Here is a 19,283-nt window from a genome sequence, read left to right as displayed (position 1 = left end):
CAAAGTGTGCCGACAGGACTTGTCATCCTGAGAGGTCTGCCGTCTGTTGGTTGCATGCATCCACGATGTGACAAAAAGGATAGAAAGACTTATAAAGCCCATGGATTATTATCCTTTCTTGCTGATCCACATGGGAACAAATGATACTGGCTGTCACAGCACTGAACGTATTAAAAGAGACTATGTGGCTCTGGGTCAGAAGGTGAAGGAGCTGGGAGTGCGGGTTGTGTTTTCGTCAGTTCTCCCTGTCGAAGAACTTAGGATGAGAAAGATGAATACTTCAAATAAATGACTGCCTGCATTGATAGTGTTGTCAGGGAAGATTTGGATTTCTGGACCATGGCTAACACTTTCAAGATGGTGGTCTATCAGGAGATGGGTTTGCACCTTATGATGCTAGGAAAAAGGGTGTTTCATAACAGCCTTGCTAACCTAATAAGGAGGGCTTTAAACTAAATTGCATGGGGGAGCAAGACAATTCAAAGCCTAGTAGGATGTTAATAACTGGAGATAAGAACACTATACGTTAGGTAACATTACCTTTTAGGTATGTACAGAAACAAAACCCTCAGGATGCACAAAACATAGATTCTGATATCTCTACACATAAGCTCAGAATATGGGAAACAAATAGGAGGAACTAGAAGTCTTAATACAGGGAGGAGACTATGGGCTTTTTCACACAGTCTATGTATTCCGGTATGGAAGCTGGTCAGTTACTGAACAGTAACGGGTTTCTGCTGGCATTTCAGACAGACCCGATTCAGTAACTGGCTGCTACCGGAATACTCTCACCTTTTCACACACTCCCGCGGCTGTCCCGGTAGTGAGGCGTGCCTGAGTCGTTACAAACAAAGAGCAGCTGCTTCTTCCACTTTTCAACCCTTCCTTCCGGGTTGAAATCGCTATGGGGTGCTGTGTGAAATGTCCAGTATCTAACCCGGAAGCAGTTTTCGCGCCCTTTTTCGCCCGCCGGCGCGCGCGATCTTCGGCTTTTTTTTTGGAATGTCGGGCTAAGATCGCTATAGCGACGTATCACAACAGCATCACCATAGGGATGCCCGGGCTCCATTAAGATGCCAGATATCGCCACCGCTGAAACCTGGTAACTTATCTCAATAGAGCCTAGCCATCTCTATGGTGTCGCTGTTGTGATACGTTGCTATAGCGCTATAGCGATCTTAGCCCGACGTTCCAAAAAAAAAAAAAAATAAGCTGGAGATCGCGAGCCGGCAGGCAAAAACGGCTGGCGCTGGTGGAAGCGAGATAAGAGCAGAACAGTGTGAAATGGCTCGCTTCAATCACGGAACCCTACCGGGAAAAAAAAACACGTGTCTGAAAACTCCCATCCCTGTCTCGGATTGCTGCAAGCGGCACAATACCGACTCCCTTCCGGTTTCCACTGGTAAGTGTGAAAAGGGCCTATGACATAATAGGCCTTACTGAAACATAGCGGGATGACACTCACAATTGGAATATTAAGATCTGGGGGTACAACTTGTTTAAAAGGGATAGACAAATAAGAAAAGGTGGAGGCATAGCATTATATGTGAGAGAGGTATATACTTGTGAGGAAATATGTGAATCTAAGCATGGCAGCTCAGTTGAGAGTCTCTGGGTAAAAATAAAAGGAGTAAGAAATAACAGTGATATTATGGTGGGCATCTGCTATAGACCATAAAGCCAGGCAGAGGACTTGGATGAGACACTCCTTCAACAGATTGCAAAGTTCTTCACGAGAAGGGACACAGTGATCTTGGGACATTTCAATTACCCGGACATCTGTTGGAAGTCCAACTCTGCTAAAAACAAAAGGTCAAATAAATTCCTGACTTGTCTCGCTGACAACTTCCTTTTCCAGAAAATGGAGAAGGAAACAAGGGGATCTGCTATCTTAGATTTGATTCTCACCAACAAGGAAAAATTGGTTGTTGAAGTGGAAATAGTGGGCACCTTGGGCAGTAGTGACCATGTGATTTTGTAATTTACATTCTTCGGGAAGGGAAAAGCTGTATGTAGTCAGAATATAGATTGGACTTCAGAAAGGCAAACTTCAACAAACTTAGAACTATGCTGGGTAAAATTCCATGGTCACAAATACCTAAGGAGAAGGGGGTTCAAGAGGAGTAGGAGTTTCTTAAAAGTGAAATATTGAAGCACAATCACAGATAATTCCTATGAGAAAAAAAATGGAAGAAGCCTAAAGAAGCCGAGGTGGCTCCATAAACAGCTTTCTAAAGACTTGAGAAATAAAAGACTCATTTAGGAAATGGAAGGATGGTTTTATAACCAAGGATGAATATAAACAAATCACCAGTTCTTGTAGAGAAAGAGTTAGGGAAGCTGAAGTTCAGCATGAGCTTAGCCTAGCCAAAGATGCTAAAAACAGCAAAAAAGGGTTCTTTTCTTATGTTCAGAGTAAGAAAAAGACCAAGGACAAGGTAGGCCTGTTGCAAGGGCTGGAAAGTGAAATTGTAACAAGTGATGAAGAGAGGGCAGAATTGCTGAATTCCTCCTTTTCCTCAGTCTTCTCTTCTGAAGGAAACAGTGCTCAACATGGCAAAAACAGAACATATAGTGAAGGTATGGAGTTGCAACATAGGATCAGCATAAGGGTAGTACATAAATACCTTGGTTCTTTAAATGAAACTAAGTCCTCAGGGCCAGATGAACTGCATCTAAGAGTACTAAAAGAGCTTGCCGATGTAATTTCTGAGAACGTAAGAGAAGCCATGTTGGATCAGGCCAATGGCCCATCCAGTTCAACACCCTGTGTCACACAGTGGCCAAAAAATTATATATACACACATGCACACACACACATATATATACACACTGTGGCTAATAGCCACTGATGGACCTCTGCTCCATATTTTTATCTAACTCCCTCTTGAAGCTGTCTATGCTTGTAGCCATCACCACCTCCTGTGGCAGTGAATTCCACATTAATCACCCTTTGGGTGAAGAAGTACTTCCTTTTATCCGTTTTAACCTGACTGCTCAGTAATTTCATCGAATGCCCACGAGTTCTTGTATTGTGAGAAAGGGAGAAAAGAACTTCTTTCTCTACTTTCTCCATCCCATGCATTATCTTGTAAACCTCTGGCCATTATTTTTGAGAATTCTTGGAGAACAGGTGAGGTGCCAGAAGATTGGAGGCAGGAAAATATTATCCCCATCTTCAAAAAGGGGAAACTACCAACCCGTCAGCTTGACGTCTATACCTGGAAAATTTTTAGAACAAATCATCAAACAGTAGGTCCTGGAACATTTAGAAAGAATGGATGTCATTACTAAGAGCTAGCATGGATTTCTCAAGAACAAGTCATGTCAGACTAACCTGATCTCTTTTTTTTTTTGAGAAAGTGACTACCTTGCTGGATCAGGGGAATGCTGTCAACATTGTTTATCTTGAGAGCCAGTTTGGTGTAGTGGTTAAGTGTGCGGACTCTTATCTGGGAGAACCGGGTTTTATTCCCCACTCCTCCACTTGCACCTGCTGGCATGGCCTTGGGTCAGCCATAGCTCTGGCAGAGGTTGTCCTTGAAAGGGCAGCTGCTGTGAGAGCCCTCTCCAGCCCCACCCACCACACAGGGTGTCTGTTGTGGGGGAGGAAGATAAAGGAGATTGTGAGCCGCTCTGAGACTCTTCGGAGTGGAGGGCGGGATATAAATCCAATATCTTCTTCTTCATCATCTTCTTCAGTAAGGTTCCACATACTATCCTTGTTGACAAGTTGGTAAAATGTCATTTAGATCCTGTTGCCATTAGGTGGATCTGTAACTGGTTGACAAATCACACCCAAAGAGTGCTTGTGAATGGTTCTTCATCCTCTTGGAGAGGAGTGACAAGTGGAGTGCCTCAAGGATCTGTCTTGGGAATTGTTTTGCTCAACATCTTTATAAATGATTTGGATGAAGGAATAGAGGGGATGCTTATTAAATCAGCAGATGATACTAAATTGGGAGGGATTGCAAATACAGTAGAAGACAGAAAGAGGATCCAGGATGACCTTGACAGGCTGGAAAACTGGGTTGAAACCAACAAAATTAATTTTAACAGGGATAAATGTAAGATCTTCATTTAGTAAGAAAAATTCCATGCATGGTTATAGGATGGGGGAGACTTGTCTGGGCAGTAGTATGTGCAAAAAGGATCTAGGGGTCTTAGTGAACCATACAGTGAACATGAGTCAACAGTGTAATGTGGTGGCTAAAAAGGCAAATGCAATATTAGGCTGTATTAACAGAAGTACAGTGTCCAGATCATGTGAAGTAATGGTATCGCTTTGCTCTGGTAAGATTTCACCTGGAGTATTGTGTTTAGTTTTGGGCACCACATTTTAAAAAAGATATAGGCAAGCTGGAACAGGTCCAGAGGAGGGCGATGAAGATGGTGAGGGGTCTGGAGACCAAGCAGACCCATAGTCACGGGGGGGGCTAGACCCCCCCATAACCCAACTATATGGCCCCTCCTTTTGCTGCCCTGTTCTCCCTGCCATTGCTCTCCCCATCTCCCCCCCCCCGCTTTCGCGGCCCCTGCTCTCTCTGCTGCCACTACTCTGGTGGCCTCCGATCTCCCCACCATTCTGTTGACTCCCGCCCTCCTCTGCAGCACCTCCCCCCTCCCTCCCATCCATCCACCTACCCACCTGGTAAAGCGTCAGCTCCTGGGACTCTTTCAAGGAGGCCCCCTGTCGATCAGCTGATTGGCGGGGAAAACGGCGCTGAGGTCGGCAGCTGTGCTGCTGGCTTTCTGGTGCTCTCGACACATTCAGCACTGAGGCGCCCGCGGCAGGAAGGACCGTTTGGTCCTTCCTGCTGCTGGTGCCCCAGCACTGAACATGCTGAGAGTACTGGAAAGCCGGCAGAGGAGCTGCTGGCCTCAGCATGCTTTTCCCACTGATTGGCCGGGGGGGGGGGGGCTCCTTGAAGGAGCCCTGGGAGCCAGCGCTTTATCAGCTTGGTGGGTGGGAGGGAGGAGGGAGGTTCTGCGGAAGAGGGCGGGGGCCGACAGCAGTGGGGAGATCGGGGCCACCAAAGCAGCGGTGGCAGAGAGATTGGGGGCTGCCAGAGCAGAGGGCCCCTCCACCTAAAATTTTATTTCCTGGGCCCCCCATCTAAAATTTTCTGGCTATGGCCCTGAGACCAAGTCCTACAAGGTTGAATGATGTGTGCATGTTTAGTCTGGAGAGGAGGCAGCTGAGGGGTGATATGATCACCATCTTCAAGTACTTAAAGGGCTGTCGTATAGATGATGGTGCAGAATTGTTTTCTGGGTCCTTAGAAGGTAGGGCCAGAACCAATGGGTTGAAATTAAATCAAAAGAATTTCCAGCTCAACATTAGGAAGAACTTTCTGACCGTTAGAGCGGTTCCTCAGTGGAACAGGCTTCCTCGGGAGGTGGTGGGCTCTCCTTCTTTGGAGGTTTTTAAACAGAGGCTGGATGGCCAACTGACATCAATGTGAATCCTGTGAATTTAAGGGGGAGGTATTTGTGAATTTTCTGCATTGTGCAGGGGGTTCGACTAGGTGACCCTGGGGGTCCCTTCCAACTCTGTGATTCTATGACTTAGTTCTGCTTTGAAGATATATCCTCTCTTATTTGTCTCTTTTCCTATTTTGTGGATGTAGTCCAGAGTTAGGCATATGGCATTTATAAAAATCTTTTTTTTTTAGCTAGGCTTATATTCAACAATATCTTAATTTTTTAAAGAAAAAATTAAAAACTCCTATGTATTCAGAGTCTGGGATGCATCAAAATGACCTCTTCTATTTTTTTTTATCAGACCAGTAAAAAACAGGTTTGTGGCCATCACAGAGACAAAAGGCAGAGAATTAGCAGAGGAGAAAGGACTGATGACTGCAGTAAATAGATATCCCAGAGAAAAGCCTCACCACATTTAGTGTCTGTCCTTCATATCATTAATCAAGCATCCTCATTGGGGATTCCCCAGTGATTAATCAGTATGCTATTAGCCAAAGCAGAGCCTGTTATATTAGCATTTTCCAAACACAGAATCCAAGTTCCTATATTATTTATTTATTATTTTGAATTTCTATCCTGCCCTCCCCGCAAGCGGGCTCAGGGTAGGTAACAACATAACTGAAAACATTAAAAACCAGTTAACATAAATTCAAAAAAACAATTACACAATTTAAAACAATTTAAAAGATGGTGAGCTAGAAATCATAATCTAAGCCCGTAAATTGAACAGAATGAAATTGAGTCGAGTAGAAATGGTGTCAGTGCTCCATACAGATAGACGGATGGACCAGCATTGGCAGGGAGGTCAGATACTTGAGTGTCCACCACCTCAACTGAAAGTCTGGCAGAATAGCTCTATTTTGCAGGCCCTGTGGAACTCTAACAAGCTCTGCAGGGCCCTGATCTCACATGGGAGCCTATTCTACCTCGTAGGGGCCGAGATAGAAAAAGCCCTGGCCCTAGTTGAGGCTAAGTGAACAGGGATCACCAGAAGATTGCTCAGTGGAGTACAAGGCTCTTGGTGGGGGGGTAGATAGAGAGAGGCAGTCCCTTAGATATGCTTGTCCCAGGCCACGTAGTGTTTCCAATCCCCAGTTGGAGTCAGGGGATCCCCTGGTTTGGACCCCACCCCCTGCTTAGGGTTACCTGACTGGTCTCCATAGGAGTGCAGTCCCTTTAAATGTGATTGTGAGATCTCCCTTCAGAATTAAATTATGCTTCTCACAACCTTGCTCCTGGCTCCATTCCCAAAGTCTCCTGGCTCCACCCCCAAAGTCCCCAGATATTTCCTGAGTCTGATCTGGCAACCCTACAGTTCAGGGCTTTAAAGGTTAGAACCATTGCCTTGAAATGGATTCAGTACTCAACTGGCAGCCAGTACACTGGCAGAGAGCACCAGCTGGATATGTGTCTGCATAGGCGTTTGGCATGTATATGTTAATTCTCCAATTTATTTTGTGCTTTGGATCCAATCGTTCTATAATAGCCAAGGTCTGCTCACTGTGCAGGTCCAAAATATTTGCACACAGCTACAATTTAGGGTTCTGTAAACCTGGAAGAGGAGCTTCATGGTACAGAGTGGTAAGCTACAGTACTGCAGTCCAAGCTCCAGGATTTTTTTTTGTAGAAAAAGCCCAGCAGGAACTCATTTACATATAAGGCCACACCCTCTGACCACCATTGTTTAGCACAGGACTTTTTTGTAGAAAAAGCCCATCAGGAACAGATTTGCATATTAGGCCATACCCCCTGGCACAAAAGCCAACCAGAACTGTGTTCCTGTGTGTTCCTGCTTTTAAAAAAACCAACCCTGCCAAGCTCTGTTCACAACCTGAGTTCAATTCTGGTGGAACCTGGGTTTAGGTAGCTGGCTCAAGGTGACTCAGCCTTCTATCATTCTGAGGGTGGTAAAATGAGTACGCTGCTTGCTGGGGTAAAGTGTAGAGGATTGGGGAAGGCAGTGGCAAATGACCACATAACGAAAGAAAACATTGTATGTCAGTAATGACTTGGTGTTTGCACAGCAGACTGACTGCCTTTATCTTTAAAAGAAAAGAACCCCCAGATTTGTAGAAAATATGATTTTTTATAAAAAAGTAATCCTTTCCCCCAAAGCTGATAGTGACATCTACATGCACAACACTGGAAGACATGGTGGATTTGGGGTGGCATTTTGAATGGTCGTAGCAACCTAGAAGGTCACACAAAAACTTGGTGTTGATGGCTACCAAGAAGGTGATGCTTGCTCTGGTTTGCCTCCCCCTGCCTGCTTGATACAGTACTCCCCTTTCTAAAGAATGGAGAGATGGACAGTTTGGTGGTGGTGGGGTGGGGGGAGGATGGTGAGGATAGAAAGAGGCAAGCTGGAAGCAGTGGGTGGCTTCAGGTGGCTTGAGGATTTCCCCTCCCCTGCAGTTCTTTATTGTCCCTGTATTCTATTTGAATTCCTGGACACAATTTTACTGATCAGGTCAAGGTGGCCTCAAGCCAAAACCCGAACACAGACCGGAGAACCAAATGATCTTTTTTGGTTTTGATGCCCTTTTCCTATAATTGGCAAATTATATGAGTTGTACTTTTCACCAGCTTGATAACCACTAATGTTTGTGTAGCTGCTTCAGTCTCTATCTGCCCCAACAAAATTTGGGCAATAACTCTAAAGAAAGAAAGGAAGCAGAAAAGAAAAATGGTCAAGGAGATGATAGAGAGTAGCAATGAAGTATCAGAGGTAATTAACTGATGGAAACATTCTTTAAATAAATTAACCTTTTTCATTTACTAGCAATTAGATGTTTGTGATATTTGCAGGACTTTTTTTGAGCAGAAACGCACAGGAATGCAGTTCTGGCTGACTTGGTGTCAGGAGGTGTGGCCTAATATGCAAATGAGTTCATGCCCTGTGTGGAACAATGCTGCCATCAGGGGTGTGTGGTCTAACTTGCAAATGAGTTCCTGCTGGGCTTTTTCTAAAAAAAAAGCCCTGGATATTTTACAGAAATAGGAATTGGTTGAGAAGTAGTGGCACTGGTGGCTTCCACTGGTTGTTGCTACCTCAAACTGCAGCTTTTTTGGTGAGGCGGGGGAGGAAGGTTCCTCTGAGAGGTTTCCCAGACCTGCTGTGGTACAGTCTTTGCAGGAAGATTGTACCCAGAGTAAGTTTGGGATCTGTGTGGATGTGGAGGTGTGGATTCATGCATCTCTCACCTCCATTTTCTCTGCATTTTCCGTCATGCCTGCCATTTTTCCTCCTTGTGTCCAGTGGGGTTCTTGCCTTCTATAAAAAATGGTAGTAGGCATATCACTCTATATGCAATACCTATTACTACTTTAAAAGAAAGTCCTGCCAAAAAACCCCTGAGTGTGGCAGGTGAGGCAGGGGCAGAATGGGTGTGAGAAAAAGCACATAGAAAATCCTTGTTCAGAGGCTCTTCAAAAGACCATTGAAAATACCAATAGCCTTTGCACTATCAACAGCGATGAGAGCAAACTAGGGGAATCCTCCTCATGTGGAAGCAACCACTGCAAACTATTGTTGCAGCATCATGATAAGGATTTTAATACCGTACATTGTGGAATATAGTCAAGAAGATAAAATTAACATGTTACAGGTGTGTGGATTCAGATTAAATGTACCAAGTGCATGCTTTACATTATGGTATGTTCAACCATTATTTTATAATCAAATGTCAGGGCTTTGGGTTTAAGAGTAGACCAAATCAGAAGTGTATTTCCTTGTCCATGATGTTAGAAAATGCTGCCAGTTACAAAGCGAAAAGAGGACCAGCATGCTGTGTTTGGGTTTAATGAGTAACTGGCTCAGATCTTTTCTGAGAAGAGTGATCTTTGAGCACAAAAATTGGGCATGGAGGCAAAAGGGAGGGTGGAAAGGGATGAAAATAACCTGGTTGCTGTTAACGAAGGAGTGTGACTGACTGAGTTGCATGACTTGTTCTTGCCTGAGGCGACGCAGGTGTGCAGAGTTATTTTTCTTTAATCACTCACGTAAATTAAAATTTATTCTTTTGCATTAAAATAATTAAATAAAGCTACACCCTGTATCTTTTATTGCCAGATAATATCTTTGAACCTCTGGTTCACTGTCTTACTATTACCTTGCAAGGTATTTTCCAGGGAGCGCAATACCCATTCTACTATTGTACTGAACTGTGTTCTAAAAAAAAAAGGTAAAGGTTCTAGACAGAAGAAAAAATCCCTGATAGCAAACAAAACTCACCTGAAGTTTTAATCATAATGACCACTGCAAATAATCTTCCCCAGGTTTCTCTTTAAGTCTGCCTGCCCTTCCTTTACACTTGCCAACCATGTTGAAATGCAAGAGAGATTCTATTAGAGGTACCAAACATGGGTGGAATAGGCTTGCTTAGGCAACTGAAGTGGGTTCAGAACTCTGATAGGTCTCTGGGGAGGGAAAGAGCTGGAGAAAGAAAGAGAAAAAATGGCATCCTGTGGCTGAAGACCAACAACATTTTATCCCAGATATACATTTTTGTGTGCAAGCACACTTCTTCAGAGAGAAGGAGAGGGGAGGAAAAAAAACCAGAGAGAGAAAATGGAGTCCCTGGTTTAAGACCGATAATGTTTTATTCCTGGTATAAGTTTTGTTTGCAAGCACACTTTTTCTTCATAGAGAGAGACCCCCTCCTTTTCCATTTATGGGACGGGGGGAGGGGAAGGTGGGAAGAAACCTGACAACACAGCTTGCATTCTTAGTGGAAGGGAACACGAGTCCAGCAGCACCTTAATGACTAACAAAATTTGTGGCATGGCATGAGCTCTCATGATCCTGCATTGAGCAGGGGGTTGGACTAGATGGCCTGTATAGTCCTTTCCAACTCTGTGATTCTGTGAGTCACTGCTCACGTCTTTAGATACGGCTAGATTAGAATGTGAGTCCATCTCTCATATCTTGGAGAGTGAAGTGATTTCAGATGCCACCAGATGACAGTAACAGGCATTGGTAATGAAAGAAGAAACCTAGGTTTCAGTTCAGTCCAGGAGAATGCATTGCCTTGAACTTCATTATCAGTTGCAGCAGTCTCTCTTTTTAATCTCCCTTTGAAATTCCTTTGTAAGAGATCTGCTACTCTTAGGTCAACAATTGAATGTTCTGGAAGGTTAAAGTGTTCCCTTACTGATGTTTGAATGTTGTGGTTTCTAATAGCAATAGAAAAGAACAAGAGTCTAGTAGCACCTTAAAGATTAACAAAATTTGTGGTAGGGTATGTTCTTTCGTGAGTCACTCCTCACTTCTTCAGACTTATTTCCATTTATTCCTTGCATCCTTCTGGACTGAATCCTCCTGTACCAAACTGAGAGCTAGGTTTCCTGTCTCATTACCAATGCTGATATCTCCATGCCTACTATGCTTCTGCATATCACACCTAATCCAATTGCATCTGCTATTGCCATTCAGCATCTGAAATCATCTTTATAAAGTTTATATCTTTGGTACCTCTTGTCACGTCTTATGGCACACAGTGCGCAGCCCGACAAAGTGACATTTATGTAAAATCTGGCCCTTGTAACAAATGAGGTCAACGCCCCTGGTTTAGACAAAATCGAAGAGCAAGGCTATCCTTGAATGGGAGGGCTAGTTCTTCCCCTTTTCTTGCAGAGGTACTGCTGTGGATGGTTAATGGTAGGACACTGTCTGAAAGCAGAGGGGGAAATCTGGAAGGTCGTTTTCGCACTCACCTTAATCAGCAGCGACGACCCTCTTCACCGCGCAGGATCTGCGCGGATTTCGCACTAATTGCTGCGGAGCACCCAGAAGAGCCGGAAAGTCCCGGCGCTTTTGCGGCACAAACGGAAACCGCCAAAAACCAGTTTCCGTTTGCACCGCAAAAGCGCCGGGACTTTCCGGCTCTTCTGGGTGCTCCGCGGCAATTAGTGCGAAATCCGCGCAGATCCTGCGCGGTGAAGAGGGTCGTCGCTGCTGATTAAGGTGAGTGCGAAAACGACTGAAGAGTCTCTTGTCTTGACTAGTATTACAGCGACTAAGGTTCATTCAGAATATTCCAAATGTTTTGTTTTCCTGGGAAGCCAGAGGTAAGAGGCAAGATTTAAGAAGCAGGTAAGAGGCAAGATTAGAAATCTTGTCCTGTGAACAGAAGGACTGTGTACCTGGCACAACCAATAGATTACAATGAGCACAAGCTTTTCAGTTTTCTTATATTCTCTCTTTGTTTTCAGCTCAGAGACATGTCCTCACGTATATGGAAGATGCAGTGAGCCAGCTGCTGGAAAGCAGAGAGGATATTAGTCAATATGGCATTGCCAGATTCTTCACTGAATAGTAAGTACATCAGGATGCTGCCATTAGGGGCAGCCTAGAAGGAGATCTTGAAACCAGGCAAGACACAAAGAGGAAAGAACAGAGCACATGTTGATTGTATTGCAACAGGAATGCTGAATTACCTTGTCTACTTATATGCTTAGCATAACTAAAATCTGAAATTTAGTTTATGTCCATGACCATCTTTAAGAAATCTATACAACCAACTTCTGCTTTTCTGTTGAGAGAATTGTCCACTCCAGGCTAGTCAGCAGTTAATACTTGGCAGAAGAGGTCAGCTCAAGTGAGTTTCAAAGGAATTTATACTTAAGTTGAATTTGGCCTAGTGAAAATTATTTGTATGGGGCAGCATTGCCAGCTTTGATGTCTAATAATTACTTGTTTCAAGTTGGCTCCCACTTCACTGCTAGCGTGTGCTGTTTCTCTGAATGTAGATGTGACAATATTGATATGTATCCATTGTTTTAGTACCTAATTTTTAAAAATGTCTGGCTCAGCATTGATGGAGAACAGATGCTGCCATGGAAGATGATATCAGTAGCCATGGTAGATGAAGAAACAGGAGAGTTGCAGAGAAGATGCTGCAAAAACCCATATCATTGTAAATGTAAACACAAGAGTTACAAGGCATAAGCACACACAGAATCTTGGATGTGGAAGAACAGTAGCAAAACTCAAAGATCCAGATTCAAATTCTCACTCAGCCATGAAGCTCTCACTCTCAGCCTAATTTATCTCATAGGGTTGTTGTGAGGGTATATTGGGCTTTTTGGAGGAAGAGTGGAATAAAAATATACTAAATAAATAATTAACAATTGATGAGTTGACAGACAAAAATTTTTGAGACACGCTTCACACAGACAATGTTTTTCCTATATGGCCTGTAAAGAAAAAAACATGGTATATCAAGACTTACATAGTATGACTGCAGGATTCACTTTGCAGTTAATTTACTGATTAGTATACTCAGTGGCATACTCAGTAGTATACTCAGCTTATATCTGTACTTCCAGTTAGCTAGGCCTCAGCCATTTTGTTTTTTACCATGCAAAACTTTGCCAGTGTGGTTAACATGTCTTTTGGAATTAACTCCCATGATTGTAATGAATTATCTTGGCTAGCAGATTGAGGTTGCCTTTCATAGGCATCTGCCCACCAGCTGACATTATGTGAAAATACCATCTTTTCCTCCATTGTATCTTGGTTATCAAATCATATTGAGGACAAAAGTGTGATTGAACTTTCATACCTGCAGCCATTGGTAAATAGTTTATTTAAAGCATTTATTAGTCTTTATTTTGAAACTCAAGGTGGCTCACAACATAGGTGTAAAAGAAAATACATAAAAACCAAAAATTAAAATGACAATTCAGGACTGCTGTGGTCTTAAATAAAACTGTCTTCAGCTGCCTCCTGAAGATTGGAAATAAGGGGGCCAGATACATCTCCCTGTTGAGGCTGTTCCATAATTGAGGAGCTGTCACTGAAAAGGTCCCTTCTCATTTATTCTACTCTTTTTGGAGGAAGAGTGGAATAAAAATATACTAAATAAATAATTAACAATTGATGAGCTGACAGATAAAAATTTTTGAGGCATTCTTCATACACACAATGTTTTCCCTTCTTTGATTGGTGGAACAGACAGGAGGGCCTCTCCTTGTTAACTTTATTTCCAGGCAGAAATGTATGGGAGAAGATGGTCATTCAGATACCCAATCCCAAACCATAAAGGGCTTTAAACATTAAAAAACACCACCTTGAATTGGGCTTAGTAATGGAGTGGCATCAGTGTAATTGCTGTTATATTATGATCACATGCTCCTGATAGCTAGCCCCTGCCAGCAGTCTAGCCTCAGTATTCTACATTAGATGTAACCTTTGAATACTTTTCAAGGGTAGCCCCAAGCAGAGTGAATTGCAGTAGTCTAGTGTAGATGTAACTAAGACATGGACCACTGTGGCTAGAGCTGACTGAGCCAGGAATGGACACAGCTGAAGCATCAGCCAGAGCTGATCAAAAACATTACAGCCACCTGGTTTTCTGAGGTGAATGCTGTGGCAAGCTCCACATTCTGCAAACCTGGCTTTTTGAGGAGAGTTCAACCCCATATAAGACAGGAGAGATCTGAAGTCCTTGGTCTGCCTTTCTACTAACCTAGAGAACTTATGTGTTGTCAGGATTAAGTTTTAGTTTGTTCACCCCCCCTCCAGTCTATTACTGACTCCAAGCATTGGTTCAGAACATCAGCATCATCAGAATTGGGTGGGAAAGAAAGGTAGAGCTGAATATCATCCACACATTGATGTCTCTACAGCCCAGACCTCCTGATGACCTCTCTCAGAGGCTTCATATAGACATTAAATACCATGGAAGACAAGACAGAACCCTGTGGAAACCTGAAGAGCAGGAATTCCCAAACATTACCTTCTAAGAGCAACCTCACAGATAGGACTTGAACCACTGTAATACAGTGCCCCCCCATCTCAGTGCTGAGACATGGGTCAGTAAGATACTCTGGTTGATAGTATTGAAGGCCACTGACAGATCCAGCAGAACTAACAGAGTCACATTTACCATGTCTAGTTCCTGCTAAGGGCAATCAATGCAATCTCTGTTCCAAATCCCAGTGTGAAGCTAGATTTAAATAAGTCCAGAAAATTGGACTCTTTTAAACCCCTGCTCTAGCAACACAAATACTGCTTCTAAGCTATGGAGTCTTGTGAGCATAAATTCTGCTTTGTGAGCTACCAGTATTAATGTTGTGAGCTACTGTATAAATTAGTTTTCTCTGGGGCCATTTTTTCCTCAGGGAAGACATTCAGTCACAGTAATGGTGGAGAAATATTGCCTTTTTGCTGTCACCACACCATGGAATAGACTCTCATATGGGTTCTATCCTATGTTTGATCAGTCTTTCTCTGACTTTTCCATCAGTGGTGCCTATCTTCATCCCTCCCGTTTCATCACCATCAGTTCCCTGGAAACCAGGGAATCTGCTTGGCTCTGTCTGGGGGGAGAAGGTGTTTACAGAAGGTGTTTACAAAGAGCCTGGATTATTTCTTTGTTTTATTATTTATTTATTTATTTATTTTAGTATATTTCTATTTTAGAGAGTGGTCAGGACCTTGACGGAATCATCAGGAGCTGAGGTGGGAAAATCCCCAAGTGCTGATAGAAAACTCTCTGGATCTATCAGATGCCTTAATGAGTCCTCCACTTGTAGAGGGAGAAGGTATTATCTGCCCATGACAATGGAGTAAGCGTTAACTCCCTAACCTCCAGATCACCCTCCTCATCAGTATAATAGACAAGATCCAGTGTGTGTCCTGCTTAAATTTGTGGGGCTAGTAATTAATTGAGACAGGCTCATGGTTGTCATGGGGGCCATGAAGTCCTGTACCACTCCTGAAAGCTTGGCATCAGCATGGAAATTAAAGTCACCTAGGACCACCAGTTTTGGGATCTCCACCAGTGTGCCCAAGACAAGCTCAGCTAGCTCAGGAAGAAAGATGACTGGGCAGTTGGGTGAACAGTACACTAGCAGAATCCCTACCCTGTCCCTGTCACCCACCTTCAGGAACACACTCAAAGCCAGCAGGCTGTTGGAGGAGGCACCTCAGTAGATGGATGGAATCACAACAGACCACTGTGACTGTACTTTCCTGTCCCCCTGGCCTAGCTTGTTGCTCTCCAGAGAAACCTGGAAGACACAGCTGTGTTGCTCTCCAGAGAAACCTGGAAGACACAGCTGTGTCAGATTTATACTCCCAGTTTCATGCAACCAAGTCTCTACCAGGTTAGCTTTTCCTTACGGGATTAAATCCTGAATGACTGCAGTTTTTCCATTTACTGATCTGGCATTCAGCAGCAGGATCTTAAGGCTAAGGGGTCCAACCTTGTTGCAATCAAATCTCTGTTGTCTGGGAGGTAGACTTTTGAAGGAAGAGTGACCAACTAGTCAGGCCTCCTTTTCCTAGAATGGCTGTTCTGCATCCTGCCATCATATATCCATCTGCCCAGGACCAGGAGAATGGCAGTCCCACCCCCAGGGCACACAGCCACTAATATCCCCACAGCAAGAAGACAGCTGAAGACTACTACTATATTTATTTATTTATTTATTTTTTTATTTATTCGGGATTTGTATCCCGCCCTTCCCAGGAGTGGCTCAGGGAAGTTCGTTCCTTTAGGAAAGGAGATTTATTCACACAAATAACTCTAAGAAAAAGCTTCATGGTTTTCATAGAATCAGAGTTGGGACCCCCAGGGTCATCTAGTCCACCCCCCTGCACAATGCAGGAAACTCACAAATACCTCCCCCTAAATTCACAGGATCTTCATTGCTGTCAGATGGCCATTTAGCCTCTGTTGAAAAACCTCCAAGGAAGGAGAGCCTACCACCTCCTGAGAAAGCCTATTCCACTGAGGAACTGCTCTAACGGTCTAACGGTCAGGAAGTTCTTCCTAATGTTGAGTCAGAAACTCTTTTGATTTAATTTCAACCCATTGGTTCTGGTCCTACCTTCTGGGGCCACAGAAAGCAATTCCACACCGTCCTCTGTATGATAGCCCTTCAAGTACTTGAAGATGGTGATCATATCACTTCTCAGCTGCCTCCTCCAGGCTAAACATGCCCAGCTCCTTCAACCTTTCTTCATAGGACTTGGTCTCCAGACCCCTCACCATCGTCACCCTCCTCTGGACCCGTTCCAGTTTGTCTATATCCTTCTTAAAATGTGGTGCCCAAAACTGAACACAATACTCCAGGTGAGGTCTTACCAGAGCAGAGTAAAGCAATACCATCACTTCACATGATCCGGGCACTATACTTCTGTTGATACAGCCCAATATTGCATTTGCCTTTTTGGCTACCGCATCACACAGTTGACTCATGTTCAGCGTATGATCCACTAAGACCCCTAGATCCTTTTTGCATATACTACTGCTAAGATAAGTCTCCCCCATCCTGTAACCATGCATTGGATTTTTCCTACCTAAATGCAGAACTTTACATTTATCCCTGTTCATTTTATTGGTTTTAGCCCAGTTTTCCAGCCTGTCAAGATCTTCCTGTATCCTCTTTCTGTCTTCTACTGTATTTGCAACCCCTCCCAATTTAGTATCATCTGCAAATTTAATAAGCGTTCCCGCTGTTCCTTCATCCAAATCATTTATAAAGATGTTGAACAAAACAGGTCCCAGGACAGATCCTTGAGGCACTCCACTTGTCACTCCTTTCCAAGAGGATGAGGAACCATTCACAAGCACTCTGGGTTCGATCTGTCAACCAGTTACAGATCCACCTAATGGTAACAGGATCCAAACGGCATTTTACCAACTTGTCAACAAGGATAGTATGTGGAACCTTATCAAAAGCCTTACTGAAATCAAGATAAACAATGTTGACAGCATTCCCCTGATCCAGCAAGATAGTCACTTTCTTAAAAAAAGATCAGGTTAGTCTGATATGACTTATTCTTGAGAAACCCATGCTGGCTCTTAGTAATCACAGCCATCCTTTCTAAGTGTTTCAGTGTTTGATGATTTGTTCTAAAACTTTTCCAGGTATAGACGTCAAGCTGATGGGTCGGTAGTTACCCAGATCCTACTTTTCCCCGTTTTTGAAGATGGGGATAACATTCACCCACCTCCAGTCTTCCGGCACCTCTCCTGTTCTCCAAGAATTTCTCACAAAGTTTTGTGAGGTTACAGTCAGATATTCCCCTGTATTTGTTTTCTTCTAGAAAGTAACACAGTATTTTTTGCCCTCTTCTTGAATGTGAATTCAAAACAGCTGAAATATTAGGATGTTGCTTAAGGGGAGATGGAATGATGATTTGCCATAGGGGGCGGGAGAAAACACAGCCAAAGTGCACCGACAAGGCTGTCCTCACATAGACCTTTGTTGAGGCTGGCTGAGGTGATAGGGCAAGTTCTATGACTTTCCTTCTGTGTACAGCCAAGGCTTTGCTACTGGTGAGAAGTGAAGGATGAGAGAGGAAGGGGCAGAAGCTTTGCTGGCTGTTTCTTCCATGGCACATCATACCATTACAGATGCACAGCAACACAGAGCAGGACATGCTCCTCTTCCCCATCCATTTATTTCCTTGCTCAGCAGCAGGATCTGGACTCCATGCAGAGAGCAGAAGGCAGGAGAAGGAAGGATATAGAGTGCTAGCTGTTCGTCTGGAAGGTGCTTTGGAGCACTGTAGGTTATAATGGCTGTGTCCTCTACCTGCACTGTTGCCATTCACTTGTTGTCATACTCTGAGGAATGCATGCAGGAAGCACGCCTTCCATCCTTGCCTCTATATGCATCTTCTGTCCCCACCAAGCAGTGTGATTTGGTCTACTTGAAAGGAAGAGATGGTGGTGGTATGCAGATTTTGAAGCAAGCCTATTGCACACTGCTTCTGTGTGATTACGATCAGAGGGAGAAATCCCTGCGAAATTATTGTGTCACATCATAATCCTATGTAGATTTACTCAGCAGTAAGTTTCCTTGTATTCAGTGCAGTTTACAGGTAAGCATTCTGTGCTAGGACTCTGCCCTTCAACATGTTCAAAAAAATGTGTGGGACCCTCTGTTGCATTTATTCCAGTGTAATTTTAACTTTCCTGTCTGCCCCTGGTTGTAACTTTTTAAGTGCTAGAGTTACTATAGTAAACTATGTAAAGCTATGTATTTGCTCAGGTAAATGGGACAACATGAAACAAAATCCTAAACCAAAAAAGTTCAGGACAGATAATCTGTCATTTTTTTTTTTTTGCTTTAGGTGGCTGCTATCTTATAATGGCCAGATTTCCAGGTTTCTCTTGCCAGGCCAAATAAAGAATTAAGTATAAGAATCTCTCTTAGACTACTGTTTTAATTTTAAGTGTAAGGTTCTTCATCAAGAAGGCTTAATGTTCCCTGTAGTTATGTTCCTCTAGGATTTATCATTGTTGTCTCTGTGGCAGACTTTCATTTTATCTCTCTGGTTTTTTTAAGAATAATAGGTTGTCTATAAAAAACGAAAAGGATGATGGGTTGAATTTATGTTCCATTCACAGGATTTAATTTTCCCATTTCTTTCTTCCTACTTTCTCCCCAAATGTGGCCCACAGTGTTCAGTGGACCCTTGCATGGGGTGTGGGGGTCTGCAGAGGGAAAGGGGAAATCAGCAAAAAAATCATGCACACACCCTACGCTCATAAGGGTCTTTACAGACTACCTATTATCTGAAAGTGATGGAGAATCCAATTCTTTAAAATGGGTGGAAACAGCTGGAACTGAAACATGGCATTATTTCAGGTATGGGTTGTTTATAGTGCCATTCTAAAATTCTTAAGAGAGCACTGTTAGGTTCTTTGACTGCATGTCACGTATATGGCCTGCGTAGTCTTATTAGAATCTGGAAGATTATGGCTTTCATATTTTTAAATAGCAAAATATCCCCAACAAAGTTGATTGTAATAGCTGGGTAGAAATCTTGTGTT

General features: G+C 43.3%; 1 protein-coding gene across 1 annotated transcript in view; it reads left to right on the top strand.

The window, feature by feature from the left end:
* The window catches only part of CSTPP1 (centriolar satellite-associated tubulin polyglutamylase complex regulator 1), a 299,503-nt gene that overhangs the window by 19,254 nt on the left and 260,966 nt on the right, over nucleotides 1-19,283 (top strand). Inside the window, exon 2 of the mRNA XM_060261685.1 lies at nucleotides 11,701-11,803. Within this exon, the coding sequence (XP_060117668.1) occupies nucleotides 11,701-11,803 (103 nt within the window). The remainder of the gene's footprint in view (nucleotides 1-11,700; nucleotides 11,804-19,283) is intronic.

The sequence above is a fragment of the Heteronotia binoei genome, chromosome 21 (assembly GCF_032191835.1).
Source record: "Heteronotia binoei isolate CCM8104 ecotype False Entrance Well chromosome 21, APGP_CSIRO_Hbin_v1, whole genome shotgun sequence".
Lineage (NCBI taxonomy): Eukaryota > Metazoa > Chordata > Lepidosauria > Squamata > Gekkonidae > Heteronotia > Heteronotia binoei.
Note: the sequence above shows the minus strand (reverse complement) of the source record. Positions and strands in the feature narration are given on the sequence as shown.